The following is a 27,849-nucleotide window of genomic DNA, read 5'->3' on the forward strand; positions in this document are numbered from 1 at the left end:
AAAAAGCTGAGGACATTAAAGGCCAAATCCTCCCACATTCCAAAGGGGTAGCCAAGAAGACCAGAGCTCTTCTTCAGGACTTAAGAGGAGACTAAACAGCCACTGCCCCTGTCACTCTACCACCAGCTTACAGAAGCAAAGGAACAGAAAGACTTCAAAATAAAATCTTCAGAAGAGTGAGGAGTTGGCCTAGGAAGAGAGTGCTATGGTACTTTTCCCCCTCCCCTCCTAGAAAAGGAGAAAAGGGGAGTGTTCCCTGCAGAAGTCCAGTTGGTGAGGGGGGTCCACAGCTGGTAGAGATTGGAGATTACCCATCTCATTCCCCAGTGAACATCTGCAGAGGCAGTGGATTTCCTGATCATACTCCCCTGTCTGACTGATAAGAGGAAGAAGACTCTGGAGAAAGTTATCGACAAGGAAAAGAAATAGAGCAAAATTGGGAGCAACCTAAAGGCCCACCGTTTGGCAGGGCAAATATGTGAATTTCCCATGGGTTAGGGAAGAGAGAGGCAAGCTTGAGTTGTCTGGTTGTCATGGTGCTCTTCCAATCTAGAGGCTGCCAGCCAGGGACAGGGCTCCCACTAGCAAGACCACGAGAGTGAAGTCCTTAGGTGCAGGAGCTGGGGCATCCGAAAGTGTCAGGGCGGAACTCATACATGCACCCTAGTGAGGGCATGACAGCCAAGAGAGGACTGCTACAACCCCAATGAAATTTTCCATTTTCCATTTCATTCATGCCTCACCCAATACATCAGAAGAGAAAGGGACACAGAAAAGAATGGCCTGGAGAAGAGGAGTGAAAACCCACATCATACACTCTGTCCTGTATTCCAAGTCTCTTAGGCCAAGGCCTGACCCAGACAGAGAAAGCAACATTAGAGTCAGACTAGATATGAGAGTAAAAATTTAAATTGGTCTAGAGTGAACTTCATAATTCTTGGAAATACTTAGAAAACAGAGCAATCTGTCTAAGCTAATATCGAAGGGGATGTATCCTAGCATGCTTGATGTGAGTGGAGGGAAAAATAAAAAGGTTTCATGTTTGTACACCTCATTGAGATCAGACTCCAATAAACCAGTTAGGCAAAATGCTTACTACAGTTTCCAGAATGCAGGAGTCATTCAAGAGGTGGAACAGGGAGCACAGATGTTAAACACAGGCAACCACAGGGTTATTTTTAATTCAACCTCCACCATTTTTATCAGAATGACCTTAAAAAAGTACTTTTTTCTCTCAACCTCAATTTCCTCATCTGTAAAATGTGCTTAATACAGTACTCTTATGCAATATTTTTAGGATTAAATAAAAGATGGAAAGTCCCCAGCGTATCTCCTCAAACATAGTAAGCAATCAAGAGATATTAGCTTTTGTCTAATTTGTTTATGTTCAAAAAGATAGTTTTTTTCTATGTAAATATATAAAAAAGAAGCTAGATCATTTTTAGATTAAAATAAGCCACAAAATCTGATCATGAAAGCTTAAGTAATATCCTTGAAGCTTGTTTCTCAGAGTAATCAGAATTCACCCACTCTTAATTTCACTCTAGTGTTCTACTGAAATTATTCTGGCTTAATTTCTCCTCAATTGTCAAAAGAAAAAGAGAACAGAAGGTTGGCTGTATAAAACAAACATAGGGCCCACATTAATAATTGGAGCAATACAATTTAATTTTAGATGACTATAAGAATTGGTGTCCCAGACTAATATGAGTTTGGCAACAGTCCTATCCATGATATTAACACAACAATGCTTATTCTGACAAAAAAAAAAAAAAAAAAAAGATAAAATTACTGGCATGGTTCTGAATACATATTTCTTTATTCTTTATTGTTTAAAATATATAGTGAGTGAACACCTTATCTCAGAAAGATTATCACATCTCTCATAGTAGTTTACTGAAGAAATCTGTGCTTCGTCTACCCTGCCATGGCAATCCATTTTTGTGAGCCATAGACCAGTAGGAATCATGTAGTAGAAATATGAGTGAGAGCAGTCAGGTCAAGCCCTCTAGAGACAGAAATTTCAGTCAAAAAAAAAAAAAAATCAACGAAAAAGATGTTCTCTGTGAGAAGAAAACTGCAGTTAGAACACGAACTGGGCATGTTCACCACCAGATGCTGAACAACAGATTCTAAACTTTAAAAGGCCCAAGGAAGACAGGAAAAGGTTGCAGCAGGAGGATAAACTGAAGACAATCAACAAAAGTTGAATTGCAAAAGAGTCATTTACTAACAGTAGTAATAATAATTCAATTCATTTATTGATTATCTTTGTGTACCAGGTACTATGCTAACTACTTTATGTGATTATATGACTTCATACATTATTATCATTAAGATTTCATTTAAACTTCACCGCAACCCTGTTATTATTCCCATTTTTAAAATGAGAAAACGGAGGCTCAGGGATTTTAAGTAACCTTCCCAAGATTATTCATAGCAAAACCTGACTTTATGTCTAGTAAGTTTCATATGTCTACTTACAAAACACAATCTTTCCACAACATACAAAGAGAAGAAAGGGCACAATGGCAAGAATTATATCAGAAAAAAAGTACCATTATAAACAGACATTCCTCTAACCTCAGTTGCTTTTAATTTCTAAAGTGAATCCTGCCTGTCTCCTACTGACTTCTTCTGCTCCTCACTAATCTTTCCACCCCACACCACCCAGAAAGTTAGTCCATTCCCTAGAAGTTTGAGTTAAAGAGCAACTAACATAAAGATGCACATTCAATGCCCCCTTGCTCATTCTAGGTGGAGGAAAGACAGTGCTATGGGAACAAGAAGCTCTCCAAGTGAGCATGAATATGTAGAGTTTATATAGTAATAAAATTTTCCACAAAGTCACCCTGACACGATTGGAGTTTGAGGTAGGTGATGGAGAGATACTTTAGACGGGGTGATCAGGGCAGGCTTTCCTGTAGAGAAGACATTTGAACAGAGACCTATATGTTTATAAAGAATAAGCCATGCAAACATCTGGGGAAAGAGCATTCCATAAGAATGAAACGATACATACAAAGGCCCTGAAGCTAAGGTTGGTAAGTTGAGAAACCAACAGAAGGTTGAAATGGAGTGAAAAAAAGGGAAGTGGAAAGGGATGAAATTACAGAGGTAGGCAGAGGCCAGATCACAGAAAGAATTTAGACTTTATTCTACCATAATAAGCCATCATATAGTTTAAAGCAGGGGGTTCAAAGTGTGATCCCTGGACAAGCAGCATCAGCATTACTTGGGAACTTGACAGAAATGCCAGTTTCTTGAGCCCTATCTGAACCCAGGAAATCAGAACCTCTGGGAGCAGGGCCCAGTAATACGTGTTTTAACAAGGCTGGCAGGTGATTCTGATGCACATTAACATTTGAGAACCATTGGTTTCACGTAAGAAGGTGGCATGATGTAATTTTTTAATCGCTTTGCTGTGGTGAAAATACATATTGGCGGACAAAAGCAGAAACCAGAAAATTAGACCAGAATGTCTTGGTGAGAGATGATGACGATAGTGGAGATGAAGAGAAGATTTATCACATTGCATGAATAAATTATTTTAGCACTCATTTCCCCAACTTGAATGATCTCTATGAATAAATAAATGAACAAGTGAATGGATAAATTAAGGAACAGAATAATGTTTAAAGATAAAGTGGATAAAGTACAGAGAGGCTATCTTACTCCCTAACAGGAAGCCCCATCAGCTACTCCCTCCCAGTCCTTCTGTCTGTGACCCTTCGGAACAGCTGCTCTCCGCGTTGAAGTCTCAGTCTTGGCAGACACAAAAAGCCTCAGAGAGTTTCTATGGGCAACCAGTATAAGAATCCAAGGAGCAGAACCGTACAATCCTAGAGCTCTGATAAATAAAACAGATTAAGGGCAGAGTTTTCAAGGAAAGGAAAAGAAGGTTAGTGGTTGAAGGATAATTAAGAAATTAAAAAGAGAAGGGCTAGCTCATACTCTGTTACCTGTTCTGCTTCAACACCTCAACACAAGGTATTTAAATGCTGAGTTATTTCAAGACAGCTTTAAGCAAGCCCCATTTCAGAGATTAGGAAAAGCATCTCCTTCCCACCCTCACCTGCCAAAAAATAACTAAAAGTATGCTTGTCGGCACTTACTCTCAATTCTCAATACAGGGATTTCAAAATCCCTTTAACTGTAAGAAACACATTCTTTTTCACAATTAGAGATAGGAAGCCTTAAATTGTATTTTCTTAAGAGGAACAACATACAGCTGTAAACACTTTTTAGTTCGAGGGTGAGTGATATTAGCTGCTCTGCTTTTTTGATTGTGAAAAGAGAAATAGAAAGTAGAAAGATGGAGAATAAAAGGCAAAAGAGGAAGTTGGACAGGAAAGTCATCAATGAGAAAAAAGGCAAGAAAGGGGAATACAGTCAAGAAAGGCAAACGTGACAAAATTGCTGCCAACAGGCCCCCTTTGTCTGCATCAGCGTGAATGCAAATAAAGTCAGTGAGCAAAGGTACTTCAAGTCCAAGAAATCAGCCAACACCCAAGCAAAAATATGCTAATAGGCCTATTTGAATCATGCCAGACATCAAGACCCCTCTTTATACTGGAGTCAAACTCTCTGTTTTCTTTATACTGTGTATGCAATAAACAGAACTAGGAAAAGACCATTCATGCAATAGACAAAGAAGCACCACAGACCATGTCTACATAGGTAGAAGGGGAGGGCTGAGGCAGCCAGCTGGATAAAAGGGAACTCCCTCCATTCTATCAATGGAGAAAAAACTTTTCTGATTATAGCAATATAGTTTGGTTATCTATTTTGATCACATTATAAGAGTCCCACTCCAATTTGCCTTGAAGGTATACTTTAGTTCAAAAATGAGAATATTTCATCAGTTATTTTATTTCGAAAGCGAAAGAGCATTCATAATCCCAGAAAATTAGACTTTGATGATGGATATTGTCATAAAAATATTAATAATAACGATAAACATAAGAGCAAACAGGTATGTAGTGCTCACCACATACGAGGAACTATTTTAAGTATACTAACTAATTTAATCCAAACACCATACTTTGAAAGCAGCAAATTCAATGAGAGTGATTAAGTTTTATTTCAGGATATGTGGAGAAAGATTAATTTGACATTCTTTATCTCCATTAGGATAAACCATTTTAAATCACTAATGGCCTCAAACTAAAAGCCATCTCATGAGTTTAAATAATATGTTTTTCCTAGAACTACGCTCTTGAGGATAAGTATGACAAAGTTTCAAAGCAATTCCCTTTTAAATGACAATTAACATAATCATCAAGCACTTAAAGTATATGGCATTGTACTAGGTACCGAGATTATTTTTCCATTAAGATTTCTTCCCTTCTGTTCTGTGAAAAAAAATCACACTATACCGTAATAATCAAAATTATGTTATTGATCCCTATGGCAATGGCTATTAGCCATAAATGTTAAATGATCCTGAGAGCAGTTCAAGAAGTACCACAGTTTGAATCTTGACTTCTCAAAAGTTCTTAAAATCTTACAAAGATAAATCACTGTACCATATAAAGAATACTAACAAGGTAAATTAAAATACATACATTGCCTCTAATGGCAATAAATTTAATCTAAAAGCTAGATTGCATGAGTAAGTAAATTTAGGCTTTCATACTTGCCAGCTGCTTTCTGCCACAGCCAATTAGAGGTGTACCTCATACTCATTTGGAGCTCTCTGTTTACAAAATGCTTTCATTGAAATTACCTCATTTAATCATTACATCTAATCCTTGATTTAGTTATTATTATCATCACAGTTTAAAAAAGAGATAAAGTTACTTAGTAAAAGATCTATTTGCTAGTGAGGCCTTGAAGTCCTGTCTTTTGACATCAAGTCTTCTTACTTTACACCACATCACAACCACTTCAAGAAATAGATGATAATAAAGAAAAATATGTAGCACGTGACTCTAAGTAAACTAATTCCTCTCACTGAACTGTGTTAAGGCTGTAGTGATTCTTATCAAACTCTACTTAAGGATTCTAAAATCCCATTCAAAGCATCTGGGTTGGTACCAATAAAGCTCACCATATTACTAAGGCATAATTATATGATTCAACATCGGAATAAAAGAGTAAGAACATGAGAAGACTGAGAAAAAAAAGAAAAGCAATACCAGAAAGTAATTTCATTTAAAAGAATTAAGCACAAATAAGCCAAAAGAAATCACTCCAAGGGACTCCCCCAATAAGCCTTCATGCCCCACACTATGAAAACATAGCCACTATAAAATCAGGTTGACCTGGGTAGCAGAAAATCACATACTCAACAGCTATGTTTGAGTAATTACCTTTAATTTGTCCCCAATAATAACCAAAATCAATTTTTACTTACCCAATAACTTGATGTTCATAATACTGCAGTGTCCTCTTGAGAGTTTGCTGTATCGTCTGAGGCTACAGAATAATAATAATAATAAAAACATATTATCAGCAAATCAGTACCATTCCCACTGTGAGTATCGTAGGCAGACAGGTGAAGCTTCTGATTTATCTCTTGAGAGTTTTCCTTCTACAGTATTAACCCATTTTGCATCATGCCATGTATTTTCCCCACAGAAACTAATATGAGGCACTCAGCAATTACCCAGAACTTCCCAATTTCAATTATGATAGTATTTCCTAGGAATGTTTTCTTCAATTCTTTTGTAACAGCTATTAAGTTCAATAAAATACACATTGGCTGCCTACAATAAACCCAGGCCCTGGGGATAGCAGGGAGGGTACCCTGCAGAAACATGAGTCACGGTTTTTCCTTTCCAGCATATGTAATCTGCATGAGGTAATGACCACCTGAAATCAAATGGCACGTCTTCATATTTTCTTCTACATTTTAACAAGGTTTTCAAGGATGGTCTAGCAAGCAGTGATAAATTGAGTTAAAAGAGTCAACTTTATAATAAAAGATATTTTTAAACTTAAATGATCTTTTTTTCCCTGTTCTTTGAGGAGACTAACAAAAAGGCAGAGTAGGATGGGAAGCAGGTGATCCAGGGCCCCACAGCCATGACTGTCACAGCAGTCAGCCTGACTTCCTCCATGTCCCAAGAGAATTCAAGCAAAGGTTCTTTCTGGAGCATACTGGATGGGCCACAAGTGCTTCAGGCAAAAAATGGAGTCTGCAACAAATATCTAAGCAGCTCATGACCACATTTCATAATCTCTTCTCCACGATGGCTTAAGACAGAGGTTCTTAATCCCAGATCAAGAAATTAAGCAACAGAGACTGAACTTGGAGTTTCAGACTTAGAGAGCCATGAATGGGACACCAAGATCCTAGAACCTAGATGTTATTAGGAAGTTATGATAAGAAGAACCAAGTTCTCAGTAGCAAGAGAGAGAATGTTTTAAATAACAAAAACCTGTAGTCAATTAAGCAGAAAAAAGCACTCAAGGCCTCATCAAAGCATTGATCCATTACAGCCAAGGATGAATTCTTGGGGAATACGAATGTAATACAAACCCTTCAAGATGTGAGGCAGCATGTTAGCCTTCTACCTCTAAAAAGGCAACCTGCAGAAAGGGTCTAGCATAGTGCTGATACCTAAGAAGCAGTTAATAAGTATCAATTTCCAATTGCTAATCCTTCAAAGTGGCTGTCTTAAAAATATATCGTCTAAAGGAGACCCCAGGAGCTGGGCACTCTGGCTCACGCCTGTAATCCCAGCATTTTGGGAGGCCGAGGCACGTGGATCACTTGAGGTCAGGAGTTCAAGACCATCCTTGCCAAATTGGTGAAACCCTGTCTCTACTAAAAGTACCAAAAATTAGGTGAGCATGGTGGTACATGCCTGTAGTCCCAGCTGCCTGGGAGGCTGAGGCATAAGAATTGCTTGAACCCAGGAGGCAGAGGTTGCAGTGAGCCAAGATCACCCCCACTGCACTCCATTCTGGGTGACTGAGTGAGACTCTGCCTCAAAAACAAAAAAAAAAAAAAAAAAAAAAAAGGAGACACCAGAGGTCTATGTCAAATCTCACTTAGACCCACTCCATGTCCACCTCTTCAGAAAAACATCCAAGACAGATGTAACACTCTCCCTACCTAACACTCTTCGAATCTTTAACATCCTCCTTGGTAGGCCATGGTTAAAGTTAGAGGAAAGTGAGCTTAAATTGAATCAAGGGCATCTACTGAGATCTACTCTACATTACCACGTAGGAGAACCCTTTCACCACACAAATCTAAGGCCTCAGATACCTACTGCACATTAGCCAAACCAATTCACAAATTAATTTTAGGAGGAATCAGCTTCCATGTGTTCAAAGGAGAGGTACAGAGCAACTTCTTTCAGCAGCTGCTTTTCATTTATACCAGGCCTCAGACTGGCACAAATGTTTCTACTCATCCAAACAGAATCAAAGCAGAGTAAATGGTATGCACCTAGGAAAGAAAAATCATTCCTGAATGAAGAGGCAATGGAATGGTTAAGAAATCTAAAGAGAATGAATCAGACATAGTGATCCTAGTGCACACAGAAAGCATGCTTTAACAACCTAATCCATGACCAATCTAAATCCAATCATCATCAGTCACTAGCTCAGTACCCCTTGGATCTGGGCCTCTTGCACTGGCTTGGCAGTTCCTGAGCTAAGATAACTTTCCCCTTGGCAACAAACTGAAAAGGCAGTGGATATCCACAGAGGGATGATCCTTCCAATAACCTCTGGTCATAAAACATGGAACAGAAAGCAGGAACTAAAGTGTACAGGGCCAGTTAAGACCAGAATGACCTCATTTGTACAAAAGGACATTTTTTTTTCTGTACCAGGAATTTCCCAGTCATTAAAAAACACATATTTGTGAAAGGAGTTAAGCCTTTTAAAGATCTAGCTTTTTTCTTGTGTGAAGCAATTACTTCCACTCCCAGCAGGAGTTAAATTTATAGTTTCCACATACATTAAAAAGAAATGTTCTCTGAGCACATCCAACAAAGCTTCAGGTTGATAAAGCATTTATGCACTTCCTATTTCTTGCCAAAGTGGGCAGGCACATTCTAATAGCCTAAACCACAAGCATAGAGGCTGACTGCACAGCATCTCCTAACTTCAGCAATCCAAGACTGACTTCAACACAGCCCTGGCCCCTCTGAATATCTTATCACCATGGATTCATTCCAGTTTTCAGAGTGTGTCTGAAGGCCTCAACCCATGGCCTGATCAGTGAGAGACAAATTCACATAATCTCAGCCTCTCTGACCTGAGTAAAAAGCATGAAGTGAAGACCCACAAACGGGCCAAAGCCTTCCATCAGATGATTTCTGCCTCTGGGGTGGTAGGGTCCAGCTCTCAACAAACTTTTATTAAGTGTCCATGTATGCCAGTGATGCAAGTCAATGTAGATCAGTGGGAACAACAAGGGCTTTGAAAACATGCCGACTGTCTATCCTCTTCTTTAAGAATGCAGCTCCATAACTGGCTCCTACTTAAGAGCACCATCCAACATTCTACAGGCCAAGATCTCAGTCCTCTTATGTGCATCTGTCCTTTTCTGCAAGGAGTTTGGAAAGATGATTTAGAAAAGAGGTTTTAAAGTCAAACTGAATTCAAAAGCAAGTTCTATGACTCACTAGCTAGATGACCTTGGGCAATTTACTTAAGCTCTTCTGAAACAAGATTCCTTATGCGTACCTTATTTTTTTTTTTTAGTTAAATGACCTTTTTAATTTTTTTATTATTATACTTTAAGTTCTGGGATACAAGTGCAGAATGTGCAGGTTTGTTACATATGTGTACCTTATTTTTATGGGAATGCACTGAAATAATTAGAGCAACATCTGTGACACACAGTAGGTGTGTAATAAATGAGAGATATGGCTATGCTAAGCTGAAAAACATGGTTCCTACCCTCAGGAGTCTCATAATCTAATGTAGGAACACAGACTTCAATTAGAAAACTCATCCCACGGGTGTAATGTTTCAAGATCTTCATCACCTAAAAAAAATCAATAAAGCTACCGATACTTCTCATTATGAGAAGTTGACACCAATTCCAGTGAACAGAGAAAAATTCAGAAAAATGGCAGCCGGATTTATAAATATTTCCAATGAAACATTAAGATCAGTTGAGAGAGACAGTGATACAAGCAGAATTCTCAATATTAGGGCTGAGGATAGTACTAAAGCCAGGCCTGCCAGTGAGTAGGAACGACACTGAAACATCATAGCTAAGGTCAAGACCCCAGGCATTTACTTTACAGCTAATAAGAAACAACCCATGAACTTCCTTCCTTGTATACAAAGAATGTGCAATAGGATTGCTGAGTGGCCTACTAATTTTATAGCCCTATGCTGGAGGATCAAAGAGGCAAGGGTGGGAAAGGAGAAAATCTACTGTTCCTACTGTCATAAAAAGAAAGTCAAGAGGTCTGTAATTTTTCTCTCCTTCCCCCAAACTAAGACATAGATAGTGGCCTCCTAGTGTCCCAACTCAACACAAACTAGCAATGGAGAGGAAGCCAGCTGGAAAGAGGAAGCAGCCATCAGTGTCCTGCACACATATTTTCTGTGGTTCAAACAGTGGGTACCAAGAGAGGGTACCCAAAAGTCTCCATCATATGGCGGCAAAAAGCCATCTTCATCTCTAGTCTCATTAACAGCTTCACTATACTTGACCAACAGTGACTGAACCCCACAGACTAAATGTTATGCTCATGAAAGGTCATGAGATCCGAACAGTCAACCACGAAATAGTCCCAACAGAGCCAGAGAAATGATCCCTGAAGAGTGGGAGGAAGCAGTCCCCAGCAGCTGGCCCTGCAGGCTCAGACAGTCCCGCTGAGGCTCCCACACAGTCCCTGCTCTGGATATCTGCACCAGATGGTGCGGGGATCAGGCAGGAGGCAGAGAGTAAAGATGTGTCTGTGTGTGTGTGTGTGTGTCTGTGTGTGTGTGTGTGTGTGCGCGCGCGCGCGCAGCGTGAAACACAGTTGTCATCGCACAAAATACATGTATGTCTCAATTTTACAGAGATGAAGAAGCTGCAGCTCAGGGAGGTTAAGCAAGTGTCACAAGATTACACACCCAGTAAGTAAATAAATCACTCCAAAACAGGACTGACTTCAAAGTGTGTCCTTTTGCACTAGATGCCTTTGAGGCTCCCTCTTACCTTTCACATTCTGCAAGTCTATATTCTTATTTGATACACACAGCACTTCATCATGCCAAAAAAAACCACACACATAATTTAAAAACAATCAAACTTCTCATTTCTGCTTAGTGACATATACTCACAAGACACAAACTTAATAGAAACAATAGGTCTGCCTTTAAAGAAACATCCATAAAGAGCCATATTATTTTATTTTTTTGAGATGGACTCTTGCTCTGTCGCCCAAGCTGGAGTGCAATGGTGCAATCTCAGCTCACTGCAACCTCTGCCTCCCAGGATCAAGCAGTTCTAATACCTCAGCCTACTGAGGAGCTGGGATTACAGGTGCGTGCCACCATGCCCGGCTTTTTTTTTTTTTTCTTTTTTTGTATTTCTAGTAGAGATGGGGGTTTCACTATGTTGCCCAGGTCTCAAACTCCTGACCTTAAGTGATCCACCCACCTCAGCCTCTCAATGCACTGGGATTACAGGCATGAGCCACTGTGCCTGGCCATTATTTTGTTTATTTAAATATGACAAAATATATCTATCAAGGTCAGAAACTAAACAATATAGGTATATATTTAATCACTACTGCTCTAAGCCAATGGTTTTAAATTCTGCCTCACATTAAAATCACTTGGGGATCTTTATAAAAAATACCAAGGTCTGAGTGCCACCCCCAGATTTTCCAGTTGAACTGGTGCGGGGGGACCCAGTTGCTTTCAATGTGTCGTTACGGTTGAAACCTTTCACTTAAGATATAAACATGATGAACAAGACAAAAACACTGTGAACTTTATCTGAATAAGTAGGCATTAATGAGAATAGGCTCTTAATTCAAGTATCAAGAGAAGTAAGCTTCTGAGATGGATACTCATAACCGCTTAATTCAAACAGAGTCCCTTTCATTAACTGTCACTAATGGCTTATAATCAAATATGAATTTGTTAGATAAGCAAAGAGCTATGCTGCTTGAAGCATAAATACGAGATTTTTTTCTTTAATTTCACAGTAACCCACTCCCATGCAAATAATTCAGCATTTAGTTTTGTGCTAACATGCACATGAAAATACAACAGCTAGAATGACTACCGTGTTTTACGCCAGGCACTGCTTTAAGCCCACTATGTATATGAACTTCTTTGATTTTCACATCACCACATGAGGTAGGTGTTATTATTTTTCACAGTTTATGAAGGAGAATACTGAGACACAAACTTTAAGTTGCCCTGTGTCACACAGATAAAAAGGGACAAAGCCAGGATTGAAACCCAGGTAGGTAATATGGCTCCCAAATCTAAGCATGTAACCTTCAACCTTTACTGCACACAATATTTAATGTTTTTTATTTGGTTGAGCACTTTACAGTTTGTATTTTTAATATATATTATCCTAATTGATCCTTGCACCAATCAAGTGAAATAATCAGACTGGTGTTATTATCACTAAAAAAGAACAAAATTTAGAGAGATTAGGTAATCTGTTCACCCTCACATGACTAAAAGAAACCCTCTTGTACAAAAAGAATATGTCTTTTTTTTTTTTTTTTTTTTGATACCGAGTCTCGCTCTGTCCCCCAGGCTGGAGTGCAGTGGTGAGATCTCAGCTCACTGCAACCTCCACCTCCCGGGTTCAAGCGATTCTCCTGCCTCAGTCTCCCGAGTAGCTGGGACTACAGGCACCCGCCTCCATGTCCGGCTAATTTTTTTGTATTTTTAGTACAGACGGGGTTTCACCATGTTGGCCAGGATGGTCTCGATCTCCTGACCTCGTGATCTGCCCACCTCAGCCTCCCAAAGTGCTGGGATTACAGGCGTGAGCCACCACGCCCGGCCAGAACATGTCATCCCTTAGGAAACTGTCTTCAATAAGTAAGTAGTTTTTTAATGTTACATAAAATTACAAAATCACGTGTATTCAAAGTAATTGATTTTTTTCCTGAGAACACACAACATTCTTTAAACCAAAGCTGTATCAACAAGAAAACCTATAAGCAAAATCAGGAATTAAATTTTATTTTAAATAATTCCACTTCCCCTTTCTTAGCTTTCTGTCATCCTCTAGCTCACCTTTCCCCACCCTCTGAGCACCCGGCGTCTTTGTGTTCCTTTCTGTTAGGCCAGATCCTCACCACCATAATCTAAACTCTCCAAAAGCCATTCTTTGCATATTCCCTTTCTTTCCCTCATCAAAATTTCAAATCCCCTTACTACCTTGTTCTAAGATGATGCTCAAGAGGAATCCTAACTCCATTCCCTCAAAACCTCAAGCCTGAATCCTTGCTAAGGTAAATGATGGTGTGAATGAGCTTCTCTACAATATAGAAGATGGTTGGAATCTTTAAGACTTTAATTTTAGTAAACAGGCTTGTCAGAGAAAGATAAATTGTGGGGACAAGGAACCCTTCTCATCATCCTCCAGGTCACAAAGTGGAGATCACCACCTTCTCCATAACATGAGAACACATTGTTTCTTAGGATACCCTATGTCAAATTCCACAACTTAATCAGAATTATAATCTTAGATATGCTTTCTTTGTAGGTAGGCCTGTAGATACCAATAGATCAAATTATATGACTGACTTTATTACTAAAACTAATCCAAATAATGTCATTTCAAACAACCAGTTTACTTCTGAAGGAGAGGTAATTGTGTAGTCATCAATCTTGCTAAATATCCAGCCATAATGTTTACTTTCCCAGCCTCTAACTAAACTTACTACATATAAGCCAAAAAATAAAAAATAAAAAAAAGACTGCAAATTAAATATAGAACTTTGAGTCAGGACCTCTATATTACAAATCCAGCTGTGCTACTGACCTTTTTTTAAAAAAAAATAAAATTAGCCAAAATCTCTTCACCTGAAAGTCCTCGGGGGGAAAAAAAGCCTCAATTTTCCCATCTGAAAAACATATGTAAGAAGTATGTAGTTCTCAGGGTCATCTTCAAGTACAGCACTGCAAAGTTTAAGCACTCATAAATACAGAGTTGGAACATACTGGCGGTTAAACAACCTTCTCTGGGTAATCATAACCACACTTTTTAGAAGGATAGCAGCTTTATAGGAAGGTAGGAATACCATTTCAAGTGACCTACACCACTAATTTGCTAAGCAAAACTAGAAGTTCAGATAATTAGTTACAAAATGCAAAAATCCTAGGGGTGCTAAAGGAAAAAATAAAAAGCTAGAGATGCACTAAAATTAGGGTTTTTCTATCCATACTGGTTTAACATCTGGGCAATTTTTTCCAGTCTTCATTTTATTCTCCTTGTGAACACAGGTATATATTTGCATGACCTCATTAGAGCTTGGGGTAAAGGTTGACATTATGCTAATTGACCCATCTGGGGATTCAAACTAATAACCTTTGCCTTATGAGAAGTATGCTCTAATAGCAAACCACAGTGGTTTTCTAATAATGGTTATCATCATTATTATTGGTTATAGTTGATTATACTTAACATATAATCAATATTGTAATTAAGTCTTCCTATACAAAATGCATGTTTGCTTTCCCAGTATTTTCCCCTTTGTTACACCACTTTAATGCCTTTCCAAAAATAGCCATTGAATTTCAATTTGATACAAAACCTAATACCATCAATACTAATTTGAGCTGAAAACATACACTCCCTGAAGTATGAGTTATTTAGTCTTCTGCCTTCAGGCAAGAACACACTTAAGTCATCCAAGGATGTCTGATGTTTTCAAAGAACTCCAGAGAGTAACACCACCACCTTCGGTTTGCATAACACATTATGGTTTTTACAAATCACTTTTTTTCCCATCCTATTAGATACTCACAACAATCTCACGAGTCTCAGATTTAATTATCCACATTTCACGAATGAAAAAACTGAGCATCAGAGAGGTTAAAGTGTTTTGCCTCAGCTACAGAACTGGAAAGGAACACCATCAAGACCAGGTTGTGGGTCTCCTGTGCTCTTTCTGTCACAAGCTGCATCCTCCATTGGTAATTTATTTCACTTTGGTGACCATTAAGAAATACTTACCATGTATCTAACTGAAATTCCTTATTTCCTTTTGTCTTTAATGGAATGAAAATGAGATTGTTGTTTTCCCAAAATTGTAAACAGTGTCACTATTACTTAAATAGTTCCAGTATGCTCATTAACTTCTTAATAGTGAGATTTTAGGAGATATTAATACTTGCTTCACTGGTCACCATCACGGCCAATTTGGTTCAGTGTGAATGAAAATACTGATGATAAGACAAGATGGCACTGCTTCTAGACATTTTCTCAGGAAAATGGATCATGGTATAGCAGAAGCCTTTTGGTAGACGTGGCTTCCATCTTAAAGCCCAAAACCAAACAAAACTTCACAGATGGCATAGGGCTGATTCAGTCTTCAAAGTGTAAAATGGGGAAGCTTTCTGGGTTATACACTGTAATAGCAACCAGCTATGTGCTGAGTGCAACACTGGACCCTACGTGTCACATGCATCAAGTAATTTGATGTTCAAAATAATCCCACAAGAGAGTCAGAAGTATTACCCCAGTTTTATGAATGTGAAAAAATGAAATCCAGAGAAGTTTAAAAAACTTGCCCAAAGTCACTTAGGTAGTAAGTGTCTGAGTCAGAATCCAACCTAGGTCTGACTCCCTCCAAAATCTCCAACCCCTTAACCTGCCCTTCTAAGCTGAAATACCTTGTTCTATCTTCACCAACAGCAGAAAAGATTATAGTTGAAAGGGATTAACTCCTGGCTAGCCTGTGTGATTTGGGATACAGGATTTATTTTTCTGAACCTCAATTTAATTTTTATAAAATGGGAAAATTCCTGAATAACCATTTCTCAGGGCTGTTGAAAGATCAAAATGAAATAAAACTATTTCATTTGTATTACACAAATATGTGTTATGTGATGATTAAACTCAATGTATAAATCTCTTGATTATGAAGTAGTCAAAAAATTGCTAAATTGAACTAAACTGACCATGTCTAACATCTAGGACTGTTGCCAGCCATGCCTTCCAGCCCAAAGATGCCAATTAGTAAATGCTGCAAAGCTAATTAGTGACATTTCAGCTCATAGGTACCCTACTGGATAGGAATGGATCTCATGAGAAAACCATTTCTAGTCTTTCAGACACCTTTGTGGCTTCAATTTGAGTATTTCCAAAGAATTCTCTATTGTGCCCAGTACTTGGGAGTTTCAGCGAGGTATTTCCCAAGAACAGTCTGAGAATAAAGGAAGTAATATTTCTGCCTGACAGTTAAATTATAAAATTAACACATAAAACAAAGAGATATGCTGTCAACCCTAAATGCACTAACTCGAACAGTAATTTGTAAACCAGTGGCAGAGAATTTGCTCCAGTCGCATGCCTGGGTTTCACTCCAGGCAAAGTAGGCCACTGAGCAATAGAAGCAACATATCTAAAGGTGACCAACAAAGGGAGGATATGGAGGAAGTGGTAAAATTAGAGATGGCAACCCATAGGAAAAAGAAGGGGAGGGGAATTGTTTATGAAACATTATATCTAATACTGTTTAGGAGCATATGGGCCCTCTGTCACAGTGAGAAAGATTATTCCTAAAGTAAGAAAAATTATTCAACCATCTTAACTAAAAATGAGTCTTATGAATGCCCTTGAACATCAATTCTCACTGGCAAGGCCTTCCCTACAGCTGGAAAGCTCTAAAACTGGATTAAAGAACTTAGCATGAAATTAATTTTGCTTTGACTCTAAATGGATTAAAGCAAACTTCTAATTATGACTTGGTTCCTCAGATAGTCTGATCAGGTAAGAAATGTGCTGAGCATTAAGATTTTGAGTAATAAGACACATTTCACAGTTACTTCTCCTTGTAAATAAGTAAATCATCATTTAGATGTCAACCAAAGTGCCATGGGCATTTTGTTTAGCCAGTCAGTGGCTAAGAGACTGATTATTTCAGGACACTGACAAGAACATGTCCTTGGACTTTAAAAGTCTCAGATGCTGAGACATGTAGAAATCATCAACATACTACTCAGGGTGGGTCCTGCCTAGCTCCATTGCTTCCACCTCTCTTGAAAGAAAAAACTCAGTAAGGGTCTGAATATAATTGGATCTAGTGTTGACTATAATCTGATGATCCAAACGGATATAAAACGTGCTTACTAGGCAGATGTTTGGCAGATAATGACTGCCACATCATCAGTGTCTATGATGCACTAGATTCCTAAGTTAGAGATACAGAATAATCACTTTTTCTGGAAAAAAAAATCATGCAGGCAGAAGATTAATACTGCATAACATAAAAAGTCTTTTTTAGTTTAACTCTAAACTATCTGAGCATATTTTTTAAACTAGCTATCACTCTATTACATATTATATTATTTCCTCATTCCTTCTAATAAATTATTTATGCCAAGATACATGGATGTATAGGTATGCATAGTTTATATACAATATAGGTAGAGAAATATATACCCTTATGCATGTAACTATTTATCAGATAATCAAGACTTCCTTCATATTCAGAAATCAAATGTCGGGTAATGTCATTCTTCTTCCTGCACTCTGTAGCATAAACTAAGCCGTTGGCAGTATCAGTGGCTTTTGTCACTTTGCTCATAGCTACTTCACCCACAGAAGCCCAGAGCATACAAACATGACAGTGGACAGGCAAACTAGGTCAGCCTAGAGGCAGAGTCCCAAGGAAGAAAGAGCCCTTTATCATTTCTAACACAGGCCTATGTTGTGTAAACTCATCACACGTCTGAAACTAAACAACTGGTAAGAGGTACAAGGCCCACAAAAATCGCTACCACCACTCCTTAACAAGTCAACAAAGTAGGAGCCATAGGGGAGGCAAGATAGGGAACCCCCCCTCCCCCGAACAAGACTGTATATTAAGGTTAGACCTCTTCGTGGCTATGCCGAGAAATAATAGCATGGTAGAAAGAGCTTAGGGTTTGCAATAGGAGAACCGGGCACTAAAATGTCGGTGGTTACCAACTTTGGGCCTTGGTTCCTTCACCCTTACATTGGGCCTATCAAGAATCCATGTCCTGCCTACCTCATATACTTCCTGGGTGAATCAAAGTGAAAAACATGTTTTAGAAACGCTGAAGAGATGTCACTTATTGCTACTGTCTTTTCTGTAGGGAAAGTATGTATCAGCACATCAATCTCTCACAGTCCTGAGGTGGGGAAAACTGAAAAGAAAAAAATAAAGTGATGTCACTAATGCCTTGTATTTTTAGGTGTTAAAAAAACAGTATAGTTGGGGAAAGCCCTGGCTTTTCAAAATTCTCTTCAAATCTGCTTACTCTAAAAACTAATCAAAATAAGCTGTTTATCACAAAATGGCCATCATGATGTGAATTGTTGTGGGGGACATTTTCGAAGACCTCCAGCAAAAGACATCAAAACTTGCTCACTTGAGAACCAAACTGTAAACTATGTAGTATTTCTGGCCATCTGTTTGTCTCATTACCTAATGGAAAATTAGTAACTTGGAAAAGGAGAGGGAGAGGGTGAAAGGATGTGAATAAGAAAGGGATATTGGGAACAGCTGCTTACAGAGGAGAGGAAATGTTTCTGACATGGCATCATGTTTTTTCAAATTCTTCCTAGATATTACATCAGTTTAAATATCTTGCTCTACCATTCAGCTTTACAAATATCTGTCAAACGTTGTCCTGCACAAGTTATATAAGTAAGCATGTGCATATATTCACACCGGAATTTTAATGTTATGATGCTTGAAAAGAAGGTACTGATTGGATATCACTTACTATTTTCCAGCTTCTAAAAACATTTTAACTTCCTTGCATGCATAACGACTCTTAACTGGAATTTCCAAGGCAAACCCAGTACGGGGCATGCATTATTACCACAACACATATTAATCCATAAATTATTCCTATAAATAGCAAAATTTCTGGAATCTCTAAGCATTATAAAACATAAGGACAACATCAGCCCCATTTGGTCCTGAACCTTATTTAAAATGAGCCCTAAAGTAGCAGTAATAGTTCATTAAAAAAAGCAGTTTATAATCCAAAATTTAAAAGTATAATGCCACATCATCAAAAATGCTATATATTATTATTTTGTTTTTACTTCCCAATGTATCCATGTTATCACTACAGACCAAGAACATTAAATAATTTACTGTCGCAAAGGAGATCTCCAGATGGCTGACTGAGAGATCCCAGAAGCATCACTGCTATATAGTCATCACTACATGGCAGAGTCTTGTGGGGCCAGACACTAGATTTGATTTTAGGAGCACCAGGAGAGCTATCTCCATCCCACCCACAACCCCAGTGTTCCTCCAAAAAGGTTACTTTCCACTCCTATGCAGGTCCTTACAATCAAGAGAGGTTTTTTTGAATTAATAATTTTACATTAGGTATTTAAAATGTACATGGTACAATTTATCTGGGAGAGTCTTACAGCAGATTTTTGTGGCATGAGGTCCTGATATAGGAATAAAGAGAGAGAGAGAGAATAAGGATTACTAAAAGTAAATGCCCCCACTTAACATTTTCGTAACCTTAATCCATAATATATCAGAGGTTGAACTAGTATAAAATACCAAGGCAGAAACTGATAGACTTGACTTTAATATGCCCATGATTCATTTCTATTAGTCACTCTGGAAGAGCAAAACCATAATAAACTTTGTTATTTTAGGTTTTTAAGATGTTTTCTTGATGTTATGTAACATCTTTACATGGTTTATAACATTTGTGGATTTATAATCACACAAAGTAGCTGAATACCTTATCTAATGGCCAAAATGTGTTGGTTTGATCTTATTTGTAGATCCTTATTAGCGGATTCATATTTTATAGTTATACAATTGGTAATATTTTGTTGACTCATACTTGAAAGTGACTTACTAGTATATATTCTTTGAAAAAGTATGTTTCTTGGGGGTAACTTGTAGTACAATACTTTTTCCAATTACATGTCCAATGGAATTGTTAATTTCTATCACTACAGTTGCCATTAGCACCATTAAGGTGATATATTCCACCTGTATAATCAAAACAATTGGATATTTGTGTTCACTAGGTGTTTGAGACCTAGATTATCTGGATTTTTCTAAATAGTCAAGAAAGCTAGATTGATGGTAGAAAATTACATTTACAACTTAATTTAATATTTTATTCCTTCCATTTTTCCCTCACCCGCAAACCAAGAATGCAGCTGAATAAGGAGATAAAGTGCCTAAGTCCTTAGAAAATCAGCAGGCAGCAGCCTCCTCCACCACAATTCATATAGTTAGCCACCTGCAATAAGCTGCTGGAGAATCCTATCCATTCTCCTTCAGCAGGAAAGTTAGGTTTATACATTGCAGGTATACTTTTGGAGAAAAAAATTTAATTCAGAACAAAGGGGAAGATTGGTTTTCTTTGAAATGTGTTTACAATGGCAATAAGTTAACAGAGAAAAAGAGAGAAAGACTTTATAGCTTGCAAACACTGTCAGGTCCACAAAGCATTTACTGATCTTTATGTCAGGTGGAAACAATAAATCTCTCTTCTCCAGCTTCCACACTAGAAACTCCCTCATATCTGTCTGAAGCTTCAAATGGAATTACAATAGTCTGTAGCTAAGATTTACTCTTTCCCTCCATCTCTGTTCCATTACAACCCAATCATCTCATCATTATCACTCCCTACAACAATGCCTTTGGAGGCATATTCTTTTGTTAAGGAAGTAAAAGACATTTTCATTAGTTGTGGCAAATTTTAAAAAGATACAATAAGGGTAATTATACCTACTCCAGATTTCTATTATGTGATACTTTTAAATTCAGAATCTAATGACAGGGTCATCTCTCTCCCTCTCTCCTGCCCTATGAAATCAATAGTAGATTGGTAGATAAATACATAGATATAAATAGATAAATATAGATCCTTCAAATATCCTATTAAAATAAATTTGGGTTTACATGTGTAAATACTATGATAAAAACACAATTTGTAAGACTCTCTGTATCCTTTCCTTTTTAGAAAATAACAAACTCCTTAAGCCAAAAAGCAAATAATTGGTAAGACAACATTTAAAATCAAGACATGATTCATACACAAATTAAACCAATCACACAAGGGAAAGAAATGAAATTGGAAGAAGGCAAACAGACTCAGAGTGACCATGCACTGAGAGAATTTGGTCAATACTCATTACAAGATATTTATTTCCTTTTGTTAAGGTCTACATAAACCTACTGAATTAAGATAATAAGCTTCTTACTAGTACAATGACAGGTTTTTCTTAAATTTGCTGAAGGGGTAATATGAATTTTTCTTCCACAAGTTCTGGATTTCTCTTGGGAAGACTTTATACAAGAAAGAAGTTGGAAGAAAGATAAAACCTTTCTGAAATTTCATTCCTGAAATGTTTGAAACAGAATCACAAGAAAATAGGTAGCAGAGCAGTAGGTGGGGATATAGAATTATAAGTATTTTCCCCAAATAACTGAGACATCTCAAATCCCTGGCACAGAAACAACAAATATCTGCTTAATAAAATACTATTGAATTTCTTTAAAATATAGTTAGTTCATGTAGACAGAACTTATTTTTTCTTCCTAGTATATAATGTAAGTTGACTGGTGTAGAAGATCAAGCATTCAAGGAAAATACTTTTTTTTTAATTGGGCTAATGACTGGAACCATTTTTTGCTCCACAGATTTGGGGTTCTGGCTCATGACACAGTAAAATTAAGCATGCATAGGGGGCATACAGTAAATATATGAAATAATAAAAATTAAAATAACAGGACATAATAATTATTTACATTTGCATATTCTCTGTTTTTCTACTTTGTTTTTGCTGTTGTTGATTTTATTTTTCTTAAGTGGATTTGTATTCCCTTTTTTGGTTCTTACAACATTTGTGTGGTATACTTAAAAAAAAAATCTTTACATTCACTCTAAATTTACTCATTTAAAAAATATTTATTGCCCAGGCACAGTGACTCTCGCCTGTAATCCCAGAACTTTGGGAGGCAAAGGCAGGCGGATCACCTGAGGTCAGGAGTTCAAGACCAGCCTGGCCAACATGGCAAAACCCCATCTCTACCAAAAATACAAAAATTAGCCAGGCATGGTGGCGGGCACCTGTAATCCCAGCTACTCGGGAGGCTGAGGCAGGAGAATCGCTTGAACCTGGGAGACAGAGGTTGCAATGAGCTGAGATCGCAACACTACACAGCAGCCTGGGCGACAGAGTAAGACTCTGTCTCAAAAAAAAAAAAAAAAAATTGTTGCCCAACCACAATGTGCCAGGCATATTGTAGTCATAAAATTTTGCAGTATATAAAATAGATATAAATCCTTGCTTGATGAAATTGATTAAAATTCACCCAGAAAAGGAAAGAGAGCCAAGAAGCTACATTTGATGACATATGTCCTATTTGGCCTTATTTCACCTTCCACACTACCTTTCAACAGTATAAAATATATTTAATATACCGACAAAATAGAGTCCTATTCACTTGGCTCCTAATACCTCGAGAGTTCCTTCCATTAGTGACCTTTCTACCAGTATCAAAAAAGTGTCAAAAAGAGCTCTAACACTGAACAAAGTCATATCAGACATGGAGAGAATAAGAACAGGCGTGTGTGTGTGTGTGTCCATACACAACTCGCATAAATATATAAACTTTTATAACTACATATATATATATAAAACACTTTTATAAGTAAAACAAAACAAGCTAATACAAACACAAATAAAAAAACAGTTCCCTCCATATGGTGTTCAATTTATAAATGCTTATTTTTAGGAGGATAGGAGAAAACCCGAAGTCTAAAGCTATTGATAAGACAAAAGTTATGTAAGCAGTGGATTATACAAATGAAATAATGTACTCTCCATGACTTGAGTAAAATTACTGAAGAATGAATTAGTGACATTTCATACCTGATTTGACATCCCACAGTCAGTGCAGCTGCCATCATTAATATATATCTAGAGAACTGCAAATTGCATGGCAATTTAAATGTGATCATTGCTAGATATACAAAATTACTGGCCAATGACTAAGTTAAAATGACAAAATCTAGACAAGAATGTAATAATAAATTAGGTATGAATAAAACCAAAATATGACAGTAGCCTTTGCACTGTACTCCTACTCTGCCATATTCCTACATTCCCCTTGAGTATAAAGAAAGCAGTGTCCTCATTCTTAGGAAATAGGTTAGAGAATGCCTCTAAAGAGACCCTATCCTTGATCAAGTCTTATCTCATCCATCTCCAGTTTTTTTTTTTACTTATCTTTTACCTTCAAACATGAATTTCCAACTCTAATAAACTTAGATTTGGCCTCACAGGTGCTGCTGTCTCTATTTTTATCAAATGTCTTGAGTCAGAGATGTATGCGGATAATATCCTTTGTTTACTCACCATATATTCCCTTTTTAAACTTTGTTATATAGGTCTTTATCTCAGTTGCAGGATTGGCATCGCTTTTCTAAGGCCACTAGCAACCTCAATCATACTGGATTTGAAAAGACCATCCTTAAATTTCATTATTTTGCAAATATCAACCACTGGTTCCTTGCTCCCAGCTGCTCCCAGTCACCTCCCATCCTACAAACACACAAAAAAATCCTGTCACCTATATTCTTTTTATTCTTTCTGTATATTTCCCCCTAATTCTCCGTTGTTCTTATTTTTTTTCTCTCTCACTCAGTTTGTCAATTTTCAAGATACTAGCTATCACCTCTAAAGTAACTATCTTCAACCACAAGCTCTTAGCCAGATTCCAATCCCATATCTTCAATCCTCTATTTATTAAATCAACTGGCAGGCACTTAACTGAGCTTGGTCATTCAGTAAACAAACCCTTAAAGATCTCACAGTCCAGAGCTAATCATTTTTACTAAATTCAAAATATCCAAATCCAAAGCTATCATTATATTTCTCCCAAATGCCACCTTCCCATTGCTGAATCTTGCACTTTTGTTAATGCCATGACAATTCTCAAATTCACCATCACGAGTTGGGTTCTCCAGGAAGGAGACTCTAAGAAGGAGATTAGCATGCAAGAAACTTATTAGGGAGTGTTCTTGGGATCAACAACCATGAAAGGGTAGAGAAGAAAGCAGAACTGGGCACAAGGAGAAGTTGGACTACGATGAAGACTCAATGGAAGTCTCAGCTGACCCCACATAGAGCTCTGATCTCAGAGTTGCCTAAATTAGAGCGAGAAGGCCTAGCTTTCTTATCACATGGTGATTAATCATGGGAATGGGGCATGACTTTGAGCAAGGCCCCTCTCCTCAGGCCAGGCAATATATAGAGAGGACTAATGATTGAGGGCTGACTGTCAACACCCCTAGCATCTAGAGGAATGAGTCCTTCATTACTAAAGGGGCATCTAGGCAGTGAATCATGACGTCCACCACTTTCACCAAAGCTTGAAATATATAAAATACTGAAAGGCATATGAGGTTTGGAGTTAAACAGAACAAGATTCCAACCTTATTTCCGTCAGTAATTAACTGTCATCATAGGCAAGTTACTCAACTTCTCTGAATCGAAATTTTCCTATGAGATTATTTTGAAAATTTAGTGATACGTATTATAAAAGCATTTGATAAATTCTGGCTCCATAGCAGTTGCTTAATACATGTTAATTCTCCTTCTCCCCTCCCCCATGAGTTATTTTTAAATATTCTCTTTCTTTTCCAAGCCCTAAGACTTCCTCTGAAGTGACACTATACATCAATAAAGTTATATAAAGACCCTACCTCTAGGTAGGACTATTCTAGGTGCTGCAAAGCCCATAGAGAGCAACGCTGACAAGGTTCCTCCTTTGTGTAACTTAAATTATAAGAGGGAAGACAGGTAATAAATAGGTAAACTAGTAAATAAGATAATTTATGACAGTGAAGCTATGATGAAAAGAATAAATAAACAGTGATGTGAAACAGAATGGTTGGTGTAGGAGGACTACTGTCTGATGAGGTGACATTGAGCTGAAAGCTGAAAACTAAGAAAGAGCCAATCTTGGGAGAACCAAGCAAAGGATGTGGGTAGGGGACATTTCTGACATGAGGAATCGAACAATAGTCCTAAGGCAAAATGATGCTTGCTTAGCATATTCAAGGAGTGTATCATAGAACCATGAGTATATAGAGTACAAGATAAGGTTAGAGACATAGGCTCTCGATGTTCTCTGTTAATGTCCTATGACCACGGTAAGGCATCATCCCTGCATTAATATTGTGAGTATTTAATGGAATAAAATTCATGGAACACTAAGCACACTGCCCGATAATGGTAAGCATTCAACAAATAAATATTATTATTATCATCATTACTATAGCTTCAACTGATCTTTTTAGATACACACTGTACTTTGACCCTATGTCCTACACATCACACAAAACTAGAAAAGGTCAGCATAGAATAAGGGGCAGAGACAGACAGAGGGGCAGACAATAGCTGCTGTGGACATAATTTGGTAATTTTTTAAATGTGATTTTACATTTTTTAAATTTTTTTGGAGACAACTTCTCACTGTCACCCAAGCTGCCATTCAGTAGTGTGATCATAGCTCATTGCAGCCTTGACCACATGGGCTCAAGTGATCCTCTCACCCAGCCTCCTGAATATCCAGGACCACAGGTGCATGCCACTGTGCCCAGCTAATTCTTCAGTATTTTTGTAGAGACAAGATCTCACTATGTTGCCCAAGCTGGTCTCAAACTCCTGGTCTCAAGCGATCCTCCCATCTCAACCTCCCAAAGTGCTGAGATTACAGGCGTGATTTTACATTTTTAAATACAAAAATGACGATGTAAAATGTTTTTTCTGAGAGCCCCTACTTCATTCATGTGTTTAAAGTATACAGAATATATGCTGAATAAATTAGTAAGTGCTCATTTGATAATAAATGCTGTCTGAATTAATGAATGAATGTGAGAGGTAAGTGAATGAGTGAATAAACAAGAACCTGGTAAGATCGCATTTGTTTTTAAGATTTCTGAAAGAGAACATCTTTTGTAAGTATATTACCCCTACAGTATAACCCCGAAATGTCATATGCCCAAAAATGTTGGAAATATTTCCCATAAAAAGCATAAGAGCACTAAACATGAACCATGACAAAAGGTATTATCTAGAGACTTTGCCAAAGATTGTGGCTAGAGGTAATTGAAAGTATCAGGATAACTGGTAAGAAGGTGTTAGATAAAGGCACCAAAATCTATTGATCGTATGCTATAGTCCAAATACTGTGCTAGGCATTACTATACTTTTAATCTTCATAATCCTATGAATTGTAAACCTCATTTTATACAGAAGAAACTGATCCTCAGAGAGGCGAATTTATCCAATGATGCCCAAGATAACAAGAAGAGTTTGCCAGACTGCAAATCTCCTCTTTTCCCAGAATGCAGAGAGTTAAAGAACCTGAAGAAATATTTTGTTTTACAAGAAAGAAGTGAAGCAGAACAAGGAAGTCATGAGTAATAGTAAACACAATGTCTTCCATTCACTGCTCACATTTTATTACTCTTTATTTTTACTCTTGAGTGAGAGATTAGTGAGATAGATGTGATTTCAGAGATGGGAAGCGGAGACAAAAGTTATTTCCCCAAAGTCAAATTAGAACAAAAATCAGAATGCAGCATCTATTGAGTTGCAGGATCAGCCTCCAACCATTCTGTGCATGTATATATACAAATGGGCTGATAGGCATTTTTCAAGGAAAACAAGACAAGCACATTCACCAAATTATACAGAAGTCTAAAAGATAGGAAATTGGTTTGTTAAAATCTACTCACAATATCTTTCCCTTGCCTAAGAGACTCCCTGGTGGAATATGAGAAATGGTATGCACATTAACTTGGTCAGACCACAAGTACCATTTACTTCCTCAGTGCTTATACACAGAGCAAGTTTGCTGTTATCAAGCACTTGATTATCTAAAACACTGCCCACACCAGGATGTTCACACAATCTATAGCAGAGTGATAGTTAATACTCATAAGGACAACACTGAGGCACTGAAACACACAGGTGAACCTTTGGGATTATGAAGGACTGACTAACAAATTTAAAATCCTTTCACTCTTAAGTGCATTTCATAGAATTTCATCTGCTCTCTTACAAATCAGTACTGCATATGTGATAGCTCACTTAGAATGTTTGATTCACCAGAACGAATTTCTACCTTTTTAAGAAGGAAAATATCCACTGCACTCTCCAACACAACCCGAAATGTTTTGGTGGTCACTGCTACTCTAAAACCTGTAGACTGTCTTATACTCAAGGAGTGATGTATCAAGTCTGAGCCAAGAAAACTGTACAGTATACCAACTACTCATTGGAACCATAAAAAAATGCATGAATGATGTAGCTAAATATCCTTGGGCTTTTCAAGGATTAGTCCTAACTTTGAAAGCATGATGTAAATACTAATCAAGCAATTAATTAGAACTGAGTTTCTCAAAGACTAACTAGTTACCAGGTTACCTGATTCTGGTTTAGAAGAGGGGTAAACAAATCAGCTACTCCAAGAGAGTGAAATGAATAGTGAAAGAATGCTCTAGATATATTCTAAATAGTCTTAATTTCAGATCGGTGTTCAAACAGAAAGTCTAGAAATGTCTTTGGATTATTGCAGTTTTCCCCGTTTGGACATTCACTCATTATTCCTTAAGACATAACCCTCCACTCCAACGGATTGTCCCCAAACACCTCAAGCTCAATCTGACATATAGGCCTTCTAATTTATAAACAAT

The 27,849-nt window shown here is 37.6% G+C and overlaps 1 protein-coding gene across 3 annotated transcripts in view; it reads right to left on the bottom strand.

The window, feature by feature from the left end:
* The window catches only part of GUCY1A2 (guanylate cyclase 1 soluble subunit alpha 2), a 344,946-nt gene that overhangs the window by 306,436 nt on the left and 10,661 nt on the right, over positions 1-27,849 (bottom strand). For all 3 annotated transcript variants that reach the window (XM_016921913.4, XM_522169.8, XM_016921914.4), the window contains exon 2: positions 6,359-6,420. In XM_016921913.4, the coding sequence (XP_016777402.3) occupies positions 6,359-6,420 (62 nt within the window). The remainder of the gene's footprint in view (positions 1-6,358; positions 6,421-27,849) is intronic.

The sequence above is a fragment of the Pan troglodytes genome, chromosome 9 (assembly GCF_028858775.2).
Source record: "Pan troglodytes isolate AG18354 chromosome 9, NHGRI_mPanTro3-v2.0_pri, whole genome shotgun sequence".
In the NCBI taxonomy this organism is placed as follows: Eukaryota; Metazoa; Chordata; class Mammalia; order Primates; family Hominidae; genus Pan; species Pan troglodytes.